At 38.7% G+C, this 22996-nt stretch overlaps 1 protein-coding gene across 3 annotated transcripts in view; it reads right to left on the bottom strand.

Moving 5' to 3' along the window:
- The window catches only part of FAF1 (Fas associated factor 1), a 470490-nt gene that overhangs the window by 392519 nt on the left and 54975 nt on the right, over positions 1 to 22996 (bottom strand). For 2 of the 3 annotated variants that reach the window (XM_041738818.1, XM_041738819.1), the window contains exon 2: positions 12975 to 13043. In XM_041738818.1, coding sequence (XP_041594752.1) covers positions 12975 to 13043 — 69 coding nt within the window. Of the gene's footprint in view, positions 1 to 12974; positions 13050 to 22996 lie in introns of those variants that run through there. The other variant, XM_041738820.1, reaches the window with a different exon arrangement.

Genomic DNA, 22996 nt, shown 5'->3' on the forward strand with positions numbered 1-22996 from the left:
AGAAAGGAGTAAAGAATGGGTTCAAACTTCAACGACCTTCAACTTAATACAGACTGCTATCTGCACAGGTTGTTACATACAAACCTAATGGTAACCACAAATAAAAAACTATCAGTCTGCAAAGAATAAAGAGAAAGAAATCAATATATATCAGAAAACCAGCAAACCATAAAATAAAGACAAGCAAGGATCAGAGAAAATCTTCAGACAACCAAAATACAAGTAATAAAAAGGCAATAATGTCTATCAATAATTACTTTGAAAAAATGGACTAAACACTCCAATCAAAAGACACAGGATGACAGAATGGATAAAACAAAGAAGACCCATCTATAGAATGCCTACAAGAGATTCATTTCTGATCAAAAGATCAGACTTAAAGTTAGAAGATGGAGAAACATGCAAATGGCCATCAGAAGAAAGCCAGAGTAGCAATACTTGTATCAGACAAAACAGACTTTAAAACAAAGACTGTGACAAGAGACAAAGAATACTATATAATAATAAAGAAAACAATCCAACAAGAAGATATTTTTTATGCATCCAACATGGGAGTACCCACATACACAAAACAGTTAATAACAAACATAAAGGAACTAATCAGTAGTAATATAATAACAACAGGGGACTTTAAACCCCAATTACATCAATGGACATATCATTGGACAAAACACCAACAAAGACATATCATAAACCCCAATTACATCAATGGACATATCAATGGACAAAACACCAACAAAGAAACAGCAGCTCTTAACAACACACTGGACGTGAGGGACTTAACAGTGACATTCAGAACATTCCCTCCTAAAACAACAGGATACATATTCTTCCAAGTGAGCATTCTTCAGACTAGATCACATATTAGGCCACAAAACAAGCCCCAACAAACTTTAAAAGGTTGAAGTCATACCATGCATCTTTTCTGATCACAACTAGAAGTCAACAAGAAAAAATCTGGAAAGACCACAAGTACAGGGAGGTTAAATAACATGCTACTAAACAAGATGAAATTAAAAAGAACATGGAAACATATGAAAATAAAACACAATGACTCAGGGATCCCTGGGTGGCGCAGCGGTATGGCGCCTGCCTTTGGCCCAGGGCATATCCTGGAGACCCGGGATTGAATCCCACGTCGGGCTCCCGGTACATGGAGCCTGCTTCTCCCTCTGCCTGTGTCTCTGCCCCTCTCTCTCTCTCTCTGTGTGACTATCATAAATAAATAAAAATTTAAAAATAAATAAATAAATAAAACACAATGACTCAAAACCTTTGGGATCAAGCAAAGGTGCTTCTAAGAGGAAAGTTGACAGCAATACAGGCCTACCTCAAGAAGCAAGAAAAAAACTCAAATAACCAATCTAACCCTACACCAAAAGAACCTAGGAAAAGAGCAACAAAGAAAACCTAAAGCGAGCAGATATAAACAAATAATAAAGATTAAAGCAGAAATAGATGAAGTAGAAACTAAAAAAACAATAAAACAGATCAATGACCAGAAGCTGTTTCTTCGAAAAAAATTAATACAATGGATAAACCTCTACCCAGACATATTAAGAAAAAAAGAAAAAGGATCCAAATAAATAAAATCACAAATGAGAGATAATAACAACAAACACCACAGGAATACAAACAATTATAAGAGAATATTATGAAATACTACATATCAAGAAATTGGACAACCAAGAAGAAATGGATAAATTCTTAAACATATAACCTACCAAAACGGAAATAAGAAGAAATAAAAATTTAAACAGACCAATTACCAGCAATGAAATTGATTCAGTAATCATAAAACTCCCAACAAACAAAATTCCAGGACCAGATGGCTTCACAGGTGAATTCTACCAAACATTTCCTTATTTATTTATGCTAAATAAACATAAACATTTATTTTTAGAATTATTTTATTTAAATTTTAGTTAGCATATAATGCAATATTGGTTTCAGGAGAATTCAGTGATTCATCACTTACACACAACACCCAGTACTCATCACAAGTGCCCTCTTCGATACCCATCATGCATCTAATCCATCCCCTTACCCATCTTCCTCCATCAACCCTCAGTTTGTTCTCTATTGTTAAGAGTTCCTATGGTTTTTCTCTCTCTCCTTTTTTTTTTCCCTTCCCATATGTTCATCTGTTTTCTTTCTTAAATTCCACGTGAGTGAGATCATATGGTATTTACCTTTCTCTGACTGACTTACTTCACTTAGCATAATACATTCTAGCTCTATCCACATCATTGCAAACAGCAAGATTTCAATTTTGATGACAGAGTAATATTCCATTGTTTATATACATAAACATATCATATTTTACTTATCCATTCATCAGTCAGTGGACATTTGGGCTCTCTCCATAGTTTGGCTATTGTTGATAATGTTACAATAAAGATTAGGGTGCATGTACCGCTTCAAATATAGGTATTTGGGTAAATACCTAGTAATGTAATGGCTGGATCATAGGGTAGCTCTATTTTTAACTTTTGAGGAACCTCCACACTGTTTTCCAGAATGGCTGCACCAGTTTGAATTCCCATCAACAGTGCAAGAGGGTTCCCCTTTCTCCACACCCTCACCAACACCTGTTGTTTCTTGTGTTGTTCATTGTTCATCTGACATATATGAGGTGGTGTCTCATCATGGTTTTGATTTGTATTTCCCTGACAATGAGTGGTGTTAGGAATCTTTTCATGGGTGTACTAGCCATCTGGATGCCTTCTTTGGCAAAGAATACAATTCGTTTTTAATTAATTGATTGATTGTTTGATTGATTGAGGGGGGGGAGAGAGAGAGAGAGAGAGAGAGAGAGAGAGAGAGAGAGAAAGCATAAGCAGGGAAAGCAGCAACCAGAGGGAGAGGGAGTAGCAGGTTCCCCTCAGAGCAGAGAGACCAATGCGAAGCTCAATCTCAGGATTCTAGGATCATGACCTGAGCTGAATGCAGACACTTAACCGACTAAGCCACCCAGGTGCCCAAGTTTGAAAAGTTCTTTACAAATTTCAGATACTAACCCTTTATCACATATGTCATTTGCAAATATCTTCTCCCAGTCCATAGGTTGCCTTTTAGTTTTGGTGACTGTTTCCTTCACTGTGCAGAAGCTTTTTATATTGCTGCAGTCCCAACAGTTTATTTTTGCCCCTCTGAAGAACAGTATAGAAGTTCCTTAAAAAGTTAAAATCGCGGGGGAGGGGCAAGATGGCGGAGGAGTAGGGTCTCCAGGTCACCTGTCCTCAGCAAATTACCTAGAAAACCATCCAATCATCCTGAAAACCTACGAATTCGGCCTGAGATTTAAAGAGAGACCAGCTGGAACGCTACAGTGAGAAGAGTTCGCGCTTCTATCAAGGTAGGAAGACGGGGAAAAAGAAATAAAGACACAAAAGGCCTCCAAGGGGGAGGGGCCCCGCGAGGAGCCGGGCTGAGGCCGGGGCGAGTGTCCCCAGGACAGGAGAGCCCCGTCCCGGAGGAGCAGGAGCTGCACCAACCTTCCCCGCGGAAAGGGGCTCCCCGGGAATTGGAGCAGGATCCCCAGAAAGGCGGGGACGCCCTCGGGCTCCCTGGGACAGTAACAGAGGAACTGCGCCCGGGAGATGCGCCGAGCTCCCTAAGGGCTGCAGCGCTCGGCGGGACCCGGAGCAGCTCGGAGGGGCTCGGGCGGCGGCTCCGCGGAGGGGGCTGCGGGGCTCCGGGAACAGCTCGGCGGCGGCGGCTCGGGCGGAGGAAGAAGATCCGCGGAGGGGGCGGCGCGGCTCCGGGAACAGCTCGGAGGGGCTCGGGCGGCGGCTCCGCGGAGGGGGCTGCGGGGCTCCGGGAACAGCTCGGCGGCGGCGGCTCGGGCAGAGGAAGAAGCTCCGCGGAGGGGGCTGCGCGGCTCCGGAACAGCTCGGAGGGGCTCGGGCGGCGGCTCCGCGGAGGGGGCTGCGCGGCTCCGGGAACAGCTCAGCGGCGGCGGCTCGCGCAGAGGAAGAAGCTCCGCGCGGAGGGGGCTGCGCGGCTCCGGGAACAGCTCGGAGAGGCTCGGGCGGCGGCTCCGCGGAGGGGGCTGCACCGCCGGGAGCGCGAGTCCAACAGCGCAGGCCCCGGAGCACAGGGCGCCGGGACACAGCCCAGGATCCGGCCTCCCCCGGGACAGGCAGAGGCCGGGAGGGCCCAGGACAGCAAGGACGCTCCTGCCTGGAACTGAGCAGATCAGTGGCCCCGCCCCGGAGCCCCCAGGCCCTGCAGAAGGAGAGCCCCGGAGCTACTGCGGGGGCTGGATCCAGGGTCCCAGAGCTGCCCCCGCCACTGTGGCTTCCTCCCGGGGCCTCACGGGGTCAACAACCCCCACCGAGCCCTGCACCAGGCAGGGGCAGAGCAGCTCCCCCAAGTGCCAACACCTGAGAATCAGCACAGCAGGCCCCTCCCCCAGAAGACCAGCGACACGGACCAGTTCCGAGGGAAGTCAAGGGACTTAAACTACACAGAATCGGAAGATACTCCCCCGTGGTTTTTTTTGTTTTTTGTTTTTTTGTTTTTGTTTTTGTTTTTTTTTTGTTTTTTTTTGTTTTGTTTTGTTTTGTGCTTTTTTTTTTCTCTTTCTTCTTGATTTCTGATTGCTTCCCCCACCCCCCCTTTTTTCTTTTTTCTCCTTTCTTTCTTTTTCTTTCTTTTTCTTCTCTTTTTCCCCTATTTTTTTCTTCTTTCTCTTTTTTCTTTTTCTCTTTTCTTTCCTTCTCTCTCTTTTTCTCCTTTTCCCAATACAACTTGTTTTTGGCCACTCTGCACTGAGCAAAATGACTAGAAGGAAAACCCCTCAAAAAAAAGAATCAGAAACAGCCCACTCTCCCACAGAGTTACAAAATATGGATTACAATTCAATGTCAGAAAGCCAATTCAGAAGCACTATTTTACAGCTACTGGTGGCTCTAGAAAAAACCATAAAGGACTCAAGAGACTTCATGACTGCAGAATTTAGATCTAATCAGGCAGAAATTAAAAATCAATTAAATGAGATGCAATCCAAGCTAGAAGTCCTAACGACGAGGCTTGACGAGGTGGAAGAACGAGTGAGTGACATAGAAGACAAGTTGATGGCAAAGAGGGAAACTGAGGAAAAAAGAGACAGGCAATTAAAAGACCATGAGGATAGATTAAGGGAAATAAATGATAGCCTGAGGAAGAAAAACCTACGTTTAATTGGGGTTCCCGAGGGCGCGGAAAGGGACAGAGGGCCAGAATATGTATTTGAACAAATCCTAGCTGAAAACTTTCCGAATCTGGGAAGGGAAACAGGCATTCAGATCCAGGAAATAGAGAGATCCCCCCCTAAAATCAACAAAAACCGTTCAACACCTCGACATTTAATAGTGAAGCTTGCAAATTCCAAAGATAAGGAGAAGATCCTTAAAGCAGCAAGAGAAAAAAAGTCCCTGACTTTTATGGGGAGGAATATTAGGGTAACAGCAGACCTCTCCACAGAGACCTGGCAGGCCAGAAAGGGCTGGCAGGATATATTCAGGGTCCTAAATGAAAAGAACATGCAACCAAGAATACTTTACCCCGCAAGGCTTTCATTCAAAATGGAAGGAGAGATAAAGAGCTTCCAAGACAGGCAGGAACTGAAAGAATATGTAACCTCCAAACCAGCTCTGCAAGAAATTTTAAGGGGGACTCTTAAAATTCCCCTTTAAGAAGAAGTTCAGTGGAACAATCCACAAAAACAAGGACTGAATAGATATGATGACACTAAACTCATATCTATCAATAGTAACTCTGAATGTGAACGGGCTTAATGACCCCATCAAAAGGCGCAGGGTTTCAGACTGGATAAAAAAGCAGGACCCATCTATTTGCTGTCTACAAGAGACTCATTTTAGACAGAAGGACACCTACAACCTGAAAATAAAAGGTTGGAGAACCATTTACCATTCAAATGGTCCTCAAAAGAAAGCAGGGGTTGCCATCCTTATATCAGATAAATTAAAATTTACCCCGAAGACTATAGTGAGAGATGAAGAGGGACACTATCTCATACTCAAAGGATCTATCCAACAAGAGGACTTAACACTCCTCAATATATATGCCCCGAATGTGGGAGCTGCCAAATATTTAAACCAATTAATAACCAAACTCAAGAAATACCTTGATAATAATACACTTATACTTGGTGACTTCAATCTAGCTCTTTCTACCCTGGATAGGTCTTCTAAGCACAATATCTCCAAAGAAACGAGAGCTTTAAATGATACACTGGACCAGATGGATTTCACAGATATCTACAGAACTTTACATCCAAACTCAACTGAATACACATTCTTCTCAAGTGCACATGGAACTTTCTCCAGAATAGACCACATACTGGGTCACAAATCGGGTCTGAACCGATACCAAAAGATCGGGATAGTCCCCTGTATATTCTCAGACCATAATGCCTTGAAATTAGAACTTAATCACAACAAGAAATATGGAAGGACCACAAACACGTGGAGGTTAAGGACCATCCTGCTAAAAGATGAAAAGGTCAACCAGGAAATTAAGGAAGAATTAAAAAGATTCATGGAAACTAATGAAAATGAAGATACAACCGTTCAAAATCTTTGGGATGCAGCAAAAGCAGTCCTGAGGGGGAAATACATCGCAATACAAGCATACATTCAAAAACTGGAAAGATCTCAAATTCAAAAGCTCACCTTACACATAAAGGAACTAGAGAAAAAGCAACAAATAGACCCCACCCCCAGCAGAAGAAGAGAGTTAATTAAAATTCGAGCAGAACTCAATGATATCGAGACCAAAAGAACTGTGGAACAGATCAACAGAACCAGGAGTTGGTTCTTTGAAAGAATTAATAAGATAGATAAACCATTAGCCAACCTTATTAAAAAGAAGAGAGAGAAGACTCAAATTAATAAAATCATGAATGAGAAAGGGGACATCACTACCAACACCAAGGAAATACAAACGATTTTAAAAACATATTATGAACAGCTGTATGCCAATAAATTAGGAAATCTAGAAGAAATGGACGCATTCCTGGAAAGCCACAAACTACCAAAACTGGAGCAGGAAGAAATAGAAAACCTGAACAGGCCAATAACCAGGGAGGAAATTGAAGCAGTCATCAAAAACCTCCCAAGACACAAGAGTCCAGGGCCAGATGGCTTCCCAGGGGAATTCTATCAAACGTTTAAAGAAGAAATCATACCTATTCTACTAAATCTGTTTGGAAAGATAGAAAGAGATGGAGTACTTCCAAATTCGTTCTATGAGGCCAGCATCACCTTAATTCCGAAACCAGACAAAGACCCCACCAAAAAGGAGAATTACAGACCAATATCCCTGATGAACATGGATGCAAAAATTCTCAACAAGATACTAGCCAATAGGATCCAACAACACATTAAGAAAATTATTCACCATGACCAAGTAGGATTTATCCCTGGGACACAAGGCTGGTTCAACACTCGTAAAACCATCAATGTGATTCATCATATCAGCAAGAGAAAAACCAAGAACCATATGATACTCTCATTAGATGCAGAGAAAGCATTTGACAAAATACAGCATCCATTCCTGATCAAAACCCTTCAGAGTGTTGGGATAGAGGGAACTTTCCTCGACATCTTAAAAGCCATCTACGAAAAGCCCACAGCAAATATCATTCTCAATGGGGAAGCACTGGGAGCCTTTCCCCTAAGATCAGGAACAAGACAGGGATGTCCACTCTCACCACTGCTGTTCAACATAGTTCTGGAAGTCCTCGCCTCAGCAATCAGACAACAAAAAGACATTAAAGGCATTCAAATTGGCAAAGAAGAAGTCAAACTCTCCCTCTTCGCCGATGACATGATACTCTACATAGAAAACCCAAAAGCCTCCACCCCCAGATTGCTAGAACTCATACAGCAATTTGGTAGCGTGGCAGGATACAAAATCAATGCCCAGAAATCAATGGCATTTCTATACACTAACAATGAGACTGAAGAAAGAGAAATTAAGGAGTCAATCCCATTTACAATTGCACCCAAAAGCGTAAGATACCTAGGAATAAACCTAACCAAAGAGGTAAAAGATCTATACCCTAAAAACTATAGAACACTTCTGAAAGAAATTGAGGAAGACACAAAGAGATGGAAAAATATTCCATGCTCATGGATTGGCAGAATTAATATTGTAAAAATGTCAATGTTACCCAGGGCAATTTATACGTTTAATGCAATCCCTATCAAAATACCATGGACTTTCTTCAGAGAGTTAGAACAAATTATTTTAAGATTTGTGTGGAATCAGAAAAGACCCCGAATAGCCAGGGGAATTTTAAAAAAGAAAACCTTAGCTGGGGGCATCACAATGCCAGATTTCAGGTTGTATTACAAAGCTGTGGTCATCAAGACAGTGTGGTACTGGCACAAAAACAGACACATAGATCAATGGAACAGAATAGAGAACCCAGAAGTGGACCCTGCAATGTATGGTCATCTAATATTCGATAAAGGAGGAAAGACTATCCATTGGAAGAAAGACAGTCTCTTCAATAAATGGTGCTGGGAAAATTGGACATCCACATGCAGAAGAATGAAACTGGACCACTCTCTTTCACCATACACAAAGATAAACTCAAAATGGATGAGAGATCTAAATGTGAGACAAGATTCCATCAAAATCCTAGAGGAGAACACAGGCAACACCCTTTTTGAACTTGGCCACAGTAACTTCTTGCAAGATACATCCACGAAGGCAAAAGAAACAAAAGCAAAAATGAACTATTGGGACTTCATCAAGATAAGAAGCTTTTGCACAGCAAAGGATACAGTCAACAAAACTAAAAGACAACCTACAGAATGGGAGAAGATATTTGCAAATGACATATCAGATAAAGGGCTAGTTTCCAAAATCTATAAAGAACTTATTAAACTCAACACCAAAGAAACAAACAATCCAATCATGAAATGGGCAAAAGACATGAAGAGAAATCTCACAGAGGAAGACATGGACATGGCCAACATGCACATGAGAAAATGCTCTGCATCACTTGCCATCAGGGAAATACAAATCAAAACCACAATGAGATACCACCTCACACCAGTGAGAATGGGGAAAATTAACAAGGCAGGAAACCACAAATGTTGGAGAGGATGCGGAGAAAAGGGAACCCTCTTACACTGTTGGTGGGAATGTGAACTGGTGCAGCCGCTCTGGAAAACTGTGTGGAGGTTCCTCAAAGAGTTAAAAATAGACCTGCCCTACGACCCAGCAATTGCACTGTTGGGGATTTACCCCAAAGATTCAGATGCAATGAAACGTCGGGACACCTGCACCCCGATGTTTCTATCAGCAATGGCCACAATAGCCAAACTGTGGAAGGAGCCTCGGTGTCCATCGAAAGATGAATGGATAAAGAAGATGTGGTTTATGTATACAATGGAATATTACTCAGCAATTAGAAACGACAAATACCCACCATTTGCTTCAACGTGGATGGAACTGGAGGGTATTATGCTGAGTGAAATAAGTCAATCGGAGAAGGACAAACAGTGTATGTTCTCATTCATTTGGGGAATATGAATAATAGTGAAAGGGAATATAAAGGAAGGGAAAAGAAATGTTGGGAAATATCAGGAAGGGAGACAGAACATAAAGACTCCTAACTTGGGGAAACGAACTAGGGGTGGTGGAAGGGGAGGAGGGCGGGTGTTGGAGGGGAATGGGTGACGGGCACTGAGGTGGACACTTGACGGGATGAGCACTGGGTGTTTTTCTGTATGTTGGTAAATTAAACACCAATAAAAAAAAAAAAAAAAAAAAGGGATCCCTGGGTGGCGCAGTGGTTTAGCGCCTGCCTTTGGCCCAGGGCGCGATCCTGGAGACCCGGGATCGAATCCCACGTCGGGCTCCCGGTGCATGGGGCCTGCTTCTCCCTCTGCCTGTGTCTCTGCCTCTCTCTCTCTCTCTCTCTGTGTGACTATCATAAATAAATAAATAATTAAAAAAAAAAAAAAGTTAAAATCGGGGCAGCCCAGGTAGCTCAGCGGTTTAGCGCCACCTTCGGCACAGGGCGTGATCCTGGAGACCCGGAATTGAGTCCTACGTCAGGCTCCCTGCATGGAGCCTGCTTCTCCCTCTGCCTGTGTCTCTGCCTCTCTCTCTGTGTCCCTCATGAATAAATAAATAAAATCTTTAAAAAAAAAAAAAAAAGTTAAAATAGAACTACTCTATCACCCAGCAGTGGTACTACTAAGTATTTACCCAGAGAATACAAAACCCTAATTCAAAGGGATACAAACACCCCCAATGTTTATAGCAGCATTATTGACAATAGCCAAATCATGGAGGCAGCCCAACTGTCCATGATTGAGGAATGGATAGAGAGCAGTAGTATTTACATACAATGGAATATTATTCGGCCATAAAAAAAGAATGAAATCTTGCCATTTACAACTACATGAATGGAGCTAGAGAGTAAATGCTAAGTGAGAAAAAGTCAAAAAAAGACAGACAGACAGTCAGAAAAAGACAAATACCATATGATTTAACTCATGTGTAATTTAAGAAACAAAACAAAGGACCAATGGGGGGGAAAAGGAGAGACACATACGCAAACCAAGAAACAAACTCTTACGATAAAGAAAAAACTAATGGTCACTCAGCGGGGAGGTAGGCAGAGGGGATGGATGAAATAGGTGATAGGGATTAAGGAGTGCACTTATCATGATGATCAGCAGATGATTAACATAAAAACTTTAAAATACATATATATATATATATATATTTTTTGAAAAGATTACAGCAAGGTGAAAACATGGATTTGGAGTTAGGCCATAAAAACAGAAATTTTGACAAGTGGCCAACATGCCCCATATGAAAAATAAAATAAGGAAGTTCTGGTTTAGTGAAATAGGCCATTTCAAAAATGTATATATTTGATAAGATTTAAATTAGTACAAACATCCTGGAAGGCAATTTAACTATAAATACCCAAAACCTAAATAATATATACATACATACATACATACATACACACATACACACACACACACACACACACACACACACACAATTTGATACAGAAATACACTTATGAACTGAATTTATTCAATATCTTCTAGGAAAATAATAGGTTAAGTATACAAGGATGAAGGTCTAAGAATATTCCTACAGCAATGTGGATAACAGCAAAATACTGCAAAAATCCTAAATGTCTAACAGCATAGCACTGATTGGTAAAATTATTATGCTACAACCACTTCTTGGAATACCATGCAAACATTATGAACATTATAAAGAATGACTAGTCAATTTAATTTGACATTCATGATAGGTTGTTAATTAAAAACTGCAGGTGACAAAATGGTAGAACTACCTCATCTGTATGAAAAAAATTTTTTTAACTTTAATCACACAATAATAGACTAGAAAAATGTTCATTACTTGTACAGACAAAAAATAAAGCTGTTTTAGGGATCCCTGGGTGGCGCTGCGGTTTGGCGCCTGCCTTTGGCCCAGGGCGCGATCCTGGAGACCCGGGATCGAATCCCATATCGGGCTCCCGGTGCATGGAGCCTGCTTCTCCCTCCGCCTGTGTCTCTGCCTCTCTCTCTCTCTGTGACTATCATAAATAAATTTTAAAAATTTAAAATAAATAAATAAATAAATAAATAAATAAATAAATAAATAAAGCTGTTTTATATTTCGAGTAAAAAAGTTAATAGCAGTAAATCTATACAAAACACATAGACAATGGAGAGTTGATTATATAAGTCCATGTATGCATGGACCTGAAGCTATCCACATTTTTTTTTTGCTATCCACGTATCTAATCTCAGTTCTATTAGCACACATTTCAAGTTTTGACCTTTGAAAATTAACACTTCTTCAAATTGTAATTTAGATTTTTTTAGCATTTCAAAGGCACTGAGGGACACCTGTGTCATCCCAACCCAATCAGTATTCTTCCTATACTGTTAAACAATTTATGTTTAGTTTGCCTTGCAATTTTAAGTAAATTACAATTCTGTGTGTTGGGCTGTGCAAGGACTTGATTTTGAGTTACTGCCTCCCCCCACGGAAAAAACTAAATCACTTCTATAATAAACTCTCTGAAGTAGATATTTTTAAATGTTTTAAAAAATATACAACAGAATGTCACTTCTTTAATGGCCTTAGAAAGGAGTGACATAAGTGAGAGCTCCAGAAGGTAAGGGGAAAACATGAAATAGAATTGTTCTGACATAAGTGAGAGCCTCGGGAAGTGATAGGATTATTCTGACATTTAGACAAGTCTGCATTTTCTCTCCTACCAAGCATCTCCAGCAAAATATTATATGGGAAGAGGATCCTTAATACACAGTAACATAAGAATTATTTAAATTATCTAAAAATTCATAATAATTTAGTAATTTAATAGTGAACTAAATACAAACTTCAAGTTAAAGACATTTAGATTTTATTCACTCAGATTACAGTTACAAATCGGCTATGGTATGCTGAATCATCTATAAAGGAATATTAAAGACACTGAGGAATTAATGAAATTTGATTATTGGTCCAAAAAAAGAAAAAAATTCTTCAAATAACTCAGAGAAAAACAAATATTGTATGATCTCATTTATATGTGGAATCCAAAAGAAAATGGAATTCAGAGAAACAGATTAAATTGGTGGTTGCTAGGGATGGGGGAGAGTGAGTAAAGGCGGTTAAAGAATACAAACTTCTAGGTATAAAATGAGTACATTCTGGTGATCTAAAGTATAGCAAGTTAACAATACTACATTGTATACTTGAAAACTTCCAAAAGAGTAAATCTTAAAAGTTCTTATCACACACAAAAAAGTAACTATGTGAGATGATGGATGTGTTAACTCACCTTACTATGGTGATCATTTCGCAATATATATCAGATTATTATATTATACACCTTAAATTTACACAATGTTATACATATCTCAAAAATGCTGGGAAAAAGAAAAAAGACTAAAAGTACTCACCACTAAGTCCCAATTATTTTGCTCAAGCAATGTTATAGCTTCATCAATGTTTTCAATGCCAGTACATGCCTGGAAGCAAAGTAAGAATTTTAGATACAAGTTTGGGAAGGTTAATCTTAAAAAGGTAAATAGCATAATATGTCATTTAAGTTTTAAAAAGGTATATGAATAAAGCCACTAAATGCCTAACACTTCTGAACATTTTACAAATATGGTTTGAAAACTGTTAATTACAAAATAAATATACATTGCACTGAAATAAAAAACAATAAATCAAAGCAATAAAAGAAAGTATGTTTAAATGTTGAGCTTTGGAGCCCAGAATGATCTCAAGATCTCTAATTGCCCAGAACAACTTTTATTAAAAAGTTTCTGATGGAGGGACTGCTGGGTGGCTCAGAGGTGGAGCATCTGCCTTTAGTTCAGAATGTGATCCCAGAGTCCTAGGATCAAGTCCCTCATCGGGCTCCCCACAGGGAGCCTGCCTCTCCCACTGCCTGTATCTCTGCCTCTCTGTGTCTCTCATTAATAAAAAAATAAAATCTAAAAAAAAAAAAAAAAGGTTTCTAATGAGGTTCCACGCTGGGAATGGAGCCTACTTAAAAAAAAAAAAAAAAAAAAACTTTCCCACAGACAACCATATAAAAAGAACTTCAATCCACACCTTTCACATTATACAAAGTTTAAGTCAAAATAAATAACAGATTTAAAGTAAAATCTAAAACTGTAAGACTTGTAGATCTGTGCTAATATGGTAATCAATAGACATACATGGCTAGTGAGCCCTTGAAATCTGTCTCAACTGACTTAAGATGTACTGTGTTAAATACACGAGGGTAGAACTTAGTATAAAAATTAAAGGTAAATACTTATTATTAATTCTTTGTGGCTTCTAGCTCACTCAGTCAGCAGAGTATGCAATTCTCGATCTCAGGGTTATAAGTTTAAGCCCCATACTAGGATAGAGATTACTGAAAATATAATAATAATAATTCTCCTATTTAATGTATATTGAGATGACCAATTTGAAAATACTGGCTTAATTAAGCATTTTTACTTTTAACATGGATACTAGAAACTTTTTAATTACATTTTTGACTTTCATCTATTTTTAGTACTGAAAACACAGAAAGAAATCTTTGAGCTTTAGATACAACAACAAAAACAAAACCCAAAAGATTAATAAAATCAACTTCCTTAAAATTAAGAACTACTGCTCTTTGAAAAAAGGCAAGCTACAGACTGGGAGAAAATATCTGCAAAAACACATCTAACAAAGGACTGATAACCACAATATAAGAATAATTCTGAAAACTAATTAAAATAAATAATAGCGAAAGATTTCAACAGAAACTTCCCCAAAGAAGATACACAAATATATATGTGAAAAAATACTCAACAGCATTAGTCAACAGGAAAATGTAAAACACAGAGAGAAATGCCACTTCCATACATTACAGTGCTAAATTCCAAAAACTAACAATATCAAGTGATAGTTAAGATGCAGAAAAACAGGATCCCTGGATGGCTCAGTGGTTTAGTGCCTGCCTTCAGCCCAGGGCGTGATCCTGGAGAGACCCAGGATCAAGTCCCACAGGCTCCCTGCATGGAGCCTGCTTCTCCCTCTGCCTGTGTCTCTGCCTCTCTCTAAGTCTCTCATGCATAAATAAATAAAATCTTAAAAAAAAAAAAAAAGGATGCAGAAAACCAGAACTCTCATAGATTGACATATGTGTGATGTGTACATGTATCTCAAAATTAAATGGTCACTTTGTAAAACAGATTAGCAATTTCTTAGAAAGTTATGACAGTAATCCAACTTCCTAGGTATTTACCTATTCAAAAGAAATTAAAACTTACATTCACATGAAATTATAAATGAATGTCTACAACAGCTTTATTCATAATCATTGAAAACAGAAGACACCCCAAATGTGCTTCAGCTATACACTCATACAACAGATATAAACTACTCGGGAACAAAAATGAACAAATTACTGATAAAAAAAAATGTGGAGAAATCCTCAAATGCATCATGCTAAGTGAAAGCCAGGCTCAAAAGGACACATACTGTATAATTCCATTTACATGATATTTTAGAAAAGACAAAATTATAAGAAAACATATGAATTATCACCAGAGAGGCTTGGGGTAAGAATAAGAGTTGACTACAAGCACCAAGAGGAAAATTGGAGGAATTAAAGGAACAAAATTTGATTCCTGGACACCATAAAAATTCAACAAAGCAAACAAGTAAAACAATAAAAAATGCAATATCCTCATTTTAAGCCAAATGAAAAAACAAGGATAATCCAAAGACTCCAAAATACTAATGAAAGCAACTAAGAGCAGTTAAGATAGAGCAGAAGTTGTACAGGAGGAAGAGGAGAGAAAAACTATAGGGGGTACACAGCAAAACATCAGAAAGCACCAACAAAATACACTTCCTCAATGACATCACTCTTTTCCCCCCCTCAGAAAAACATGTAGGAGAGGTAGTTCTGAGAGCCTATTCCCCTCCACAGAGACACCAAAAACTGTCAGAATCAAATTTGTCAGAACTCTGGAAATTAGTCAAAGGTTTACATCAACCAAATAAATGCTGAAACATGAAAACGATTACTTCAGAACAGTGGAAAAGCTTCACAAGATTTTTATTTCCCTTTCCCACTCTCAGCTGTGTGGCAGTCTTGAATATACTAGTCCACATTCCAACAGTTAAACGAACCCTGGTCCCTGGTTTAGAGGGAGCAGAGCAGACTGTTCTCATAGAATTCGTATTTGTCTGCTGTAACCTGTGCAGGGCTACCTGAAGGACTAATTCAATGCTCTCTCCTTTGTTTTATCAACTTCAAAATCTCCTTCTACAGAAAAACAGCTAAGCAGAGGGCATTCTTCAGAAAAATTTAGTGCCACCTGGAACAAAATATTCCAGTTAAGGCAAACAGGCATGCCAAAAACCTGAAAGAAAAAATGGCAAGAGAGTTTCTTTGGGAAATTAGAACATTAAAAAACACTGGGAATTTAGAAAGCCATGCATGTCTAAGGCAAGAAATCTACTCAGAGAAGATCTGAGAAAACTACTGGCTCATCTCTAGGCTCAGCACAAACAGGAAGAAAAGACAGACTAGTAAACAGCCTGTTAGAGTGCTCCAACACAGGTCCAGTCTGCAAAGAAAGGATTTTCTTTCTTCTCTTCTTTTCTCTTTTCTTTCTATTTTCTTTTTTACTTCAGATATTCAAGGAAATCTCTCTCATACTACTGGTAGACCATAGCTAAAGAACAAAAGATTTCAGAGACTATTATGTACCAAGTGTCTATGTCCCACCCCCCAATCCCCTCCACACACACCAAAATTCCTATGTTGAACCCCTAATCCCCATTGTGATGGTACTGAGGAGGGTGGGGTGCCTTTGGGAGATAATCAGGTTTAAATGAGATCATGAAGGTGGGGCTCTCATAATGGGAGAAGAGACACCAACAGGTGTTTTTTTTTTTCTCTTTCTCTCTGTGTCCCTCTCTTGCTCCCTGCCACGTGAGAACCAAGGGAGAAAGTGGCCATCTGTAAGTAAGGAGGAGAGTTCTCAGCAGAAACCAATCAAGATGGCAGCATGATCTCAGACTTTCAGCCTTCAGAACTATGAGAAAATAAATCTGTTCTATGTTGTCATGGTAGCCCAAGCAGATTTAGTGACAACTCATCACCAAAAAAAATTGCAAAAAGTTTAGAAAAGTTGGTAAACAAGTAACAACCCACAGAAAGCAACAAAGACAAATCATAAGAATCTGATTTCCAGAGTTATCACATTATAATATTTTAAATTTTATTTTAAATTTTTAAAAATTAAAATATTTAACTTTCTTTTAAAAAAGAATATTGTGATAGACTAAGAAATAAGAAAGTATAACCCATTCAGAGGAGAAACTGACAGAAAATGTGAGGAAGAACAGACATCAGACTTACTACACAAGACTTTCAATCATCATCTTAAATATTCTCAAAGAGTTCAAAGATCCCACAAAGAGCTAATGGAAACCAAAAAGACGATGTCAACAAATAGAGACTATCAATAAAGAGATACAAATTACTTGAAAAGGAACCAAAGGGAAAAAATCTGGGGCTGAAAAGTACATTAACTGAAATGAAAATTAACTACAGGGTTTCAATAGCAACTCTGAGGAGGCAGAAGAAAGAGAACTTGAAGGTAGGTCAAATGCAATTATCCAGTCTGGGGAGCACAAAGAAAAAAAAATTTTTTTCACAAAGAAAAATTAATGAAGAAAATGAACAGAGCCAAAGATATGTGAGACCCCACCAAATGTACCAACATATACATAACAGGGAGATCCAGAGGAGAAGAAATAAAGGGGCAGAAAGAATATTTGAAGAAATAATAGCTAAAAACTAAATTTGGTAAAAGACAAGAAGCTACATATTCAAAACATTCAACAGATTCCCAAAAGGATAAATGCAAAGGCTTCCATACCAAAACACATTACAATCAAGCTACCAAAAGCCATAAAAAGGGCACCTGGGTGGCTCAGTAGGTTAAGCATCTGCCTTTGGCTCAGGTCATGATCCCAGGGTACTGGGATCTAGACCCACATCTGGCTCCCTGCTTAGCAGGAAGCCTGCTTTTCCCTCTCCCTCTGCCCCTCTCCCCACTCTTGCTCGAGTGCTCTCTCTCTCTCTCAACTTTCTCAAAAATAAGTAAAATCTTTAAAAAAGGCTAGAAGCAATACTAAACATAAACACGGTTCCATTTTGTTCTCTTGAATTCAGCTTTTCTTCCCAGCTACTTGTCCTACCAACTACAATGACTTAAGCTCACCACCATACAAAGAAGCAGCAGCCACAAACTTCACCAACATCCCTTTCTGATTCCTGGTTACTGACTCTTCTCTCATCTTCCAACTGCCCCAGTCTGGACTTTTACATCCCCACCCCACCCCAGCTTTTTCTTCAGCTGTGTAAAGGATAATCCCTGCAATAAATCATTCATTTCATGCTCAGCTTCCCCAATCTAATTCTAAATGACACAGTGAAACAAAAGTGAAAACAAAAAACAAAGGAGTTTTACAGGTCCAACTATACATGCTGTTTATGCCCCAAAGTTTCTCTTCCTGGATACTGAACTCATTTCCCACCTGCTATAGGTACTGGCTGCCAAAAGCTCAAACCTGCACTCTTCTCTGAAGGATTCCCTTTGATTGACAGGAGCTATTGAGCCCAGAAATGCCTGAGAGGTTACCTGACCCTTGCCAGGAGTGGTCCCTGGCCAATTAATTGCTGATACAGAGGCTTTCACACAGCAAAGGAAATAAATCAATAAAACTAAAAGGCAACCTACTGAATGAGAGAAGATATTTTCTACCATAACTTGGTGCTGAATTTTGTCAAAATATCTTCCTATATTTATTGATACTTGTTTCTCCTCAAACCAATGAATATGGTGAATTCCATTGAGTGACTTTAAAATGATACATCAACCTTACATGTTTCAGATAAATCCATTCAGTCATAATATATTATCTTCTTTCTAGGTCTCTGGATTCAACAGCTAACATTTTATGTATTTTCATGTCTATGTTCATGAGGATTTTGGTCCATAATTTTCTTTTCCTGTGTCTTTGTCTGAGTTGGGTACAAGGGCATTGTCTTAACCTATTTTCTGAAATAATCTAATAGAACTGGACTTTTTTCTCCTAAACTGACAAAATCCACCAGTGATCTGGGCCTAGAGTTTTCTCAAGGAAAGTTTTTAATAATCAATTTTTAATTGTTATAAATACCAATGTATTTAATATTGATAATACGCTCTTCCCAATTGTTGAATGTTCTAGCAAAAGCTATTTATAATTCTCTCCTAATGTGCTTTCAGGTCTGGAGGATCCATATTAACGCCCCCACCTTCATTCCTAATTAACTGTGAAAGAATCATCTTAGAAATATGAAGAATTATTGTATCATTGGTAATTTGTGAGCTTGTGTGGAGAGGGGGGATTACTGGTCAGCCTATTTAGAATTCTATTAAATACAGAGAATATAGATGGTTACCTGAAGAAAGTGAGATGGGATGAGATGAGCAAAATGGGTAAGGGGAGTGGGAGATACAAGCTTCCAGTTATAAAATGGTAAGTCATGGGACAAAAAGTACAGCATAAGGAATAAAGTCAATGATATAATGGTGTCATATGGTGACAGTAGCTAATTTGTGGTAAGCATACCATAATGTATAGAGAAGAGGAAGCACTATAGTGCCCACCTGAAACTAACACTGTGCATCAACTATACTCAAAAAAAATTTTAAGAAAATTCATTAAAGTATATACGTAATGATTTGTGCCCTTTTCAGTATGCAAACTTAAGTAAAAAGGTAATAAAAAAAACTCAAGCCTGGGCAGCCTGGGTGGCTCAGCGGTTTAGTGCCACCTTCAGCCCAGGGTGTGATCCTGGAGACCTGGGATCAAGTCCCACGTTGGGCTCTCTGCATGGAGCCTGCTTCTCCCTCTGCCTCTGTCTGTGTGTCTCTCATGAATAAATAAATAAAATCTTAAAAAAAAAAAAAAAACTCAAGCCATTTACATAAAATAATTGTGATAAAAATTCTGGTGACTAAAAAATACAAGTGGATGACAAAAAAAAACTATATTTGCTTCCTTATTTTTCTTGTTTTTTATTTCACTCATTTCTGCATTTATCTTTATTTGCCTCTTTCCACTTATTTTACATTTAATTTGCTTAAGGTAGAAGTTTAGATCAATGGTTTTAAATCCTTTCTCTCTTCTAAAATAAGCATATACCTCCACATTTACCTTTAATCACTGCTCTTCCTATGTCTCACAAATTTTGATATATGTGCTTTCATTATCATTCCATTCAAAATACTTTCTAGATTTCCTCATAATTTCTTCTTTGACCCATGCATTATATGTGAAATGATGTTATTTAATTTCCAAATATTTAGAGGTTTCCCACACATCTTTTTGTTAATGATTTCTAATTTAATACATCATGGTCAATGAACACATTCTCCCGTTATACTTTTAAGTTTGAATGATCTTTAGATTCTTCATTCTCGATGAAGAATAAAAGAATTAACTCATGAAGATGAAGAACTATCCCATCAATAATCATTTAAGATTTTATTTTTAAGTAATCCCTACATCCAACATGAGACTTGAACCTACAATCACGAGATCAAGAGTTGCAAGTTCTACAAACCTAGCCAGCAGACGTCCCATCATCAGTCATTTCTGTATCATATCAATCCTTTATAATTTATCAAGACTTCTTTGCCCAGTCAATGGTTCATATTGGTAAATGTTTCATTTGCATTAAAATAAAATCTGTATTCTTCCACTGTTGTGGAGTACTTTATAAATTTATAACAAATTAAGATTATTATAATTCAATTAAACCTATTAAATCTAGTTATTGAAAATTTTCTTCAAATCTTTTGTATCTTAACTGATCCTATCTATTCTATTAGTCACTAAGACAAGACTGTAGAAATCTCCAGCTATAATTCTGTTGTGTTTTTTTAAAGATTTATTTATTTATTCATGAGAGACACAGAGAGAGAAAGAGAGAGACGCAGAAACACAGGCAGAGGGAGAAGCGGCTCCATGCAGGGAGCCGGACGTGGGACTCGATCCTGGGTCTCCAGCATCAGGCCCTGGGCTTAAGGCGGCGCTAAACCGCTGAGCCACCGGGGCTGCCCTCCAGCTATAATTTTGAATTTGTCTATTTCTGCCTTCAGTTCTGCTCATTTTTCCTTGATACATTGAATATATACAAATGTGGGGTACTATCTTCTAAAAGAATTGACCCTCGTACCATTATGTTTCTTTTCCTTTGGTAATATACCTTATTCTAATGTCTATCTTGTCTGATATTCAAACAGCCACTTAACCTTTCCAATAACTTAATAATATAGTTTTTGCATACTTTTAACATAATTGTTGCTTTATTTATACAGGGCATTTCTCCTAGATAGCCTAGTCAGGTCTTTTTTATCCAGTCTACAATCGCTGGCCTTTTTTAAGTTTTTATTTATTTATTCATGAGAGACAGAAAAAGGCAGAGACACTGGCAGAAGGAGAAGGAGGCTCCCTGCAGGGAGCCCAATGCAGAACTCGATCCCAGGACCCCAGGATCACGACTTGGGCTGAAGGCAGATGCTCAACCACTGAGCCACCCAGGTGCCACAATCTCTTGCCTTTTAAATGGTGTATTTAAAACATTTACATTTAATCAAATATAATTGGGGTTAAGTCTACTATGTTCCTATTTGTTTTCAAAGTATTCTGGTCTGGTAGCCTTTAGTGGTTATTTTGTTTTGTTTTGTGTAATTTTTCCTTTAAATTCAATTTAGTTAACATACAGTGTATTATTAGTTTCAGGGATAGAATTTAGTGATTCATCAGTTGCATACAACACCCAGCGTTCATTACTTCAACTACCCTCCTCATTAATACCCATCACCCAATTACCCCACCTCATTCTTTTTGATAACTGAGTAATATTCCTCTGTGTGTGTGTGTGTGTGTGTGTGTGCGTGTGTGTGTTCATTTATCTTCTTCATCCATTCATCTGTCAAAGGACATCTGGCCTCTCCATAATTTGGCTATTATGGAAACTGCTGCTACAAGCACTGGGGTGCATGTGCTCCTTCGAGTCACTATGTTTGTATCCTTTATATAAACACCTAGTAGTGCAATTGCTGGATCATAGGGTAGTTCTATTTTTAACTTTTTGAGGAATCTCCATACTGCTTTCCAGAATGGCTACACGATTTGCATTCCCACCAACAGTGTAAGAGGGTTCCCCTTTCTCTTCATTCTCACCAACATCGATTGTTTCCTGAGTTGTTCATTTTGGCCACTCTGACAGGCGTGAGGCAGTATCTCACTATGGTTTTGATTTGTATTTCCCTGATGCTGAGTGATGCTGAAACTATTTTCAGGTGTCTGCTGGACATTTAAATGTTTTCTTTGGAGAAATGTTTGTTCATGTCTTCTGCCCATTTCTTGGCTGGATTTTTTGGTTTTTGGGTGTTGAATTTGTACTCTGAAAACTACAGAACACTTGTGAAAGAAATTGAGGAAGACACAAAGAAATGGAAAACCTTCCATGCCCATGGATTAGGAGAATAAATATTTTTGTTAAAATGTCTATGCTGGGCAGCCCGGGTGGCTCAGCGGTTTAGCACCGCCTTCAGCCCAGGGCCTGATCCTAGAGACCCCGGATCGAGTCCCAAGTCCAGCTCCCTGCATGGAGCCTGCTTCTCCCTCTGCCTATGTTTCTGCCTCTCTCTCTTTCTCTCTCTGTGTCTCTCATGAATAAATAAATAAATAAAATCTTAAAAAAAAAAAAAAAGTCTATGCTACCCAAAGCAATTCACATATTCAATGCAATCCCTATCAAAATACATTCAGTATTTTCCATAGAGCTGTAACAAACAATCCTAAAATCTGTGTGGAACCACAAAGACCCAAATAGTCAAAGTAATGCTGAAAAAAAAAAAAAAAAAACAAAGCTGGAGGCATCGCAAGTCCAGACATCAAGCTGCCTTACAAAGCTATAATCATCAAGATAGCATAGTAGTGGCACAAAAATAGACACACAGATCAATGAAACAGAACCGAGAAACAAGAAATGGACCCTCAACTCTATGATCAACTAATCTCCAACAAAGCAGGAAAGAATGTCCAATGGAAAAAAGTCTCTTCAACAAATGGTGCTGGAAAATTGGACAACAATATGCAGAAGAATGAAATCAGGCCACTTTCTTAAACATACACAAAAATAAACTCATAATGGATATAAGACTCAAATGTGAAACAGGAATCCATCAAAGTCCTAGAGGAGAACACAAGCAGCAACTCCTTTAATCTCAGCTGCAGCAACTTCTTGCTAGACATGTCTCCAAAGGCAAGGGAAACAAAAGCAAAAATGAACTATTAGGACTTAATCAGGATAAAAAAGCTTTTGCACAGCAAAGGAAACAGTCAACGA

Source organism: Vulpes lagopus, chromosome 23 (genome assembly GCF_018345385.1).
Source record: "Vulpes lagopus strain Blue_001 chromosome 23, ASM1834538v1, whole genome shotgun sequence".
NCBI classification, from domain to species: domain Eukaryota; kingdom Metazoa; phylum Chordata; class Mammalia; order Carnivora; family Canidae; genus Vulpes; species Vulpes lagopus.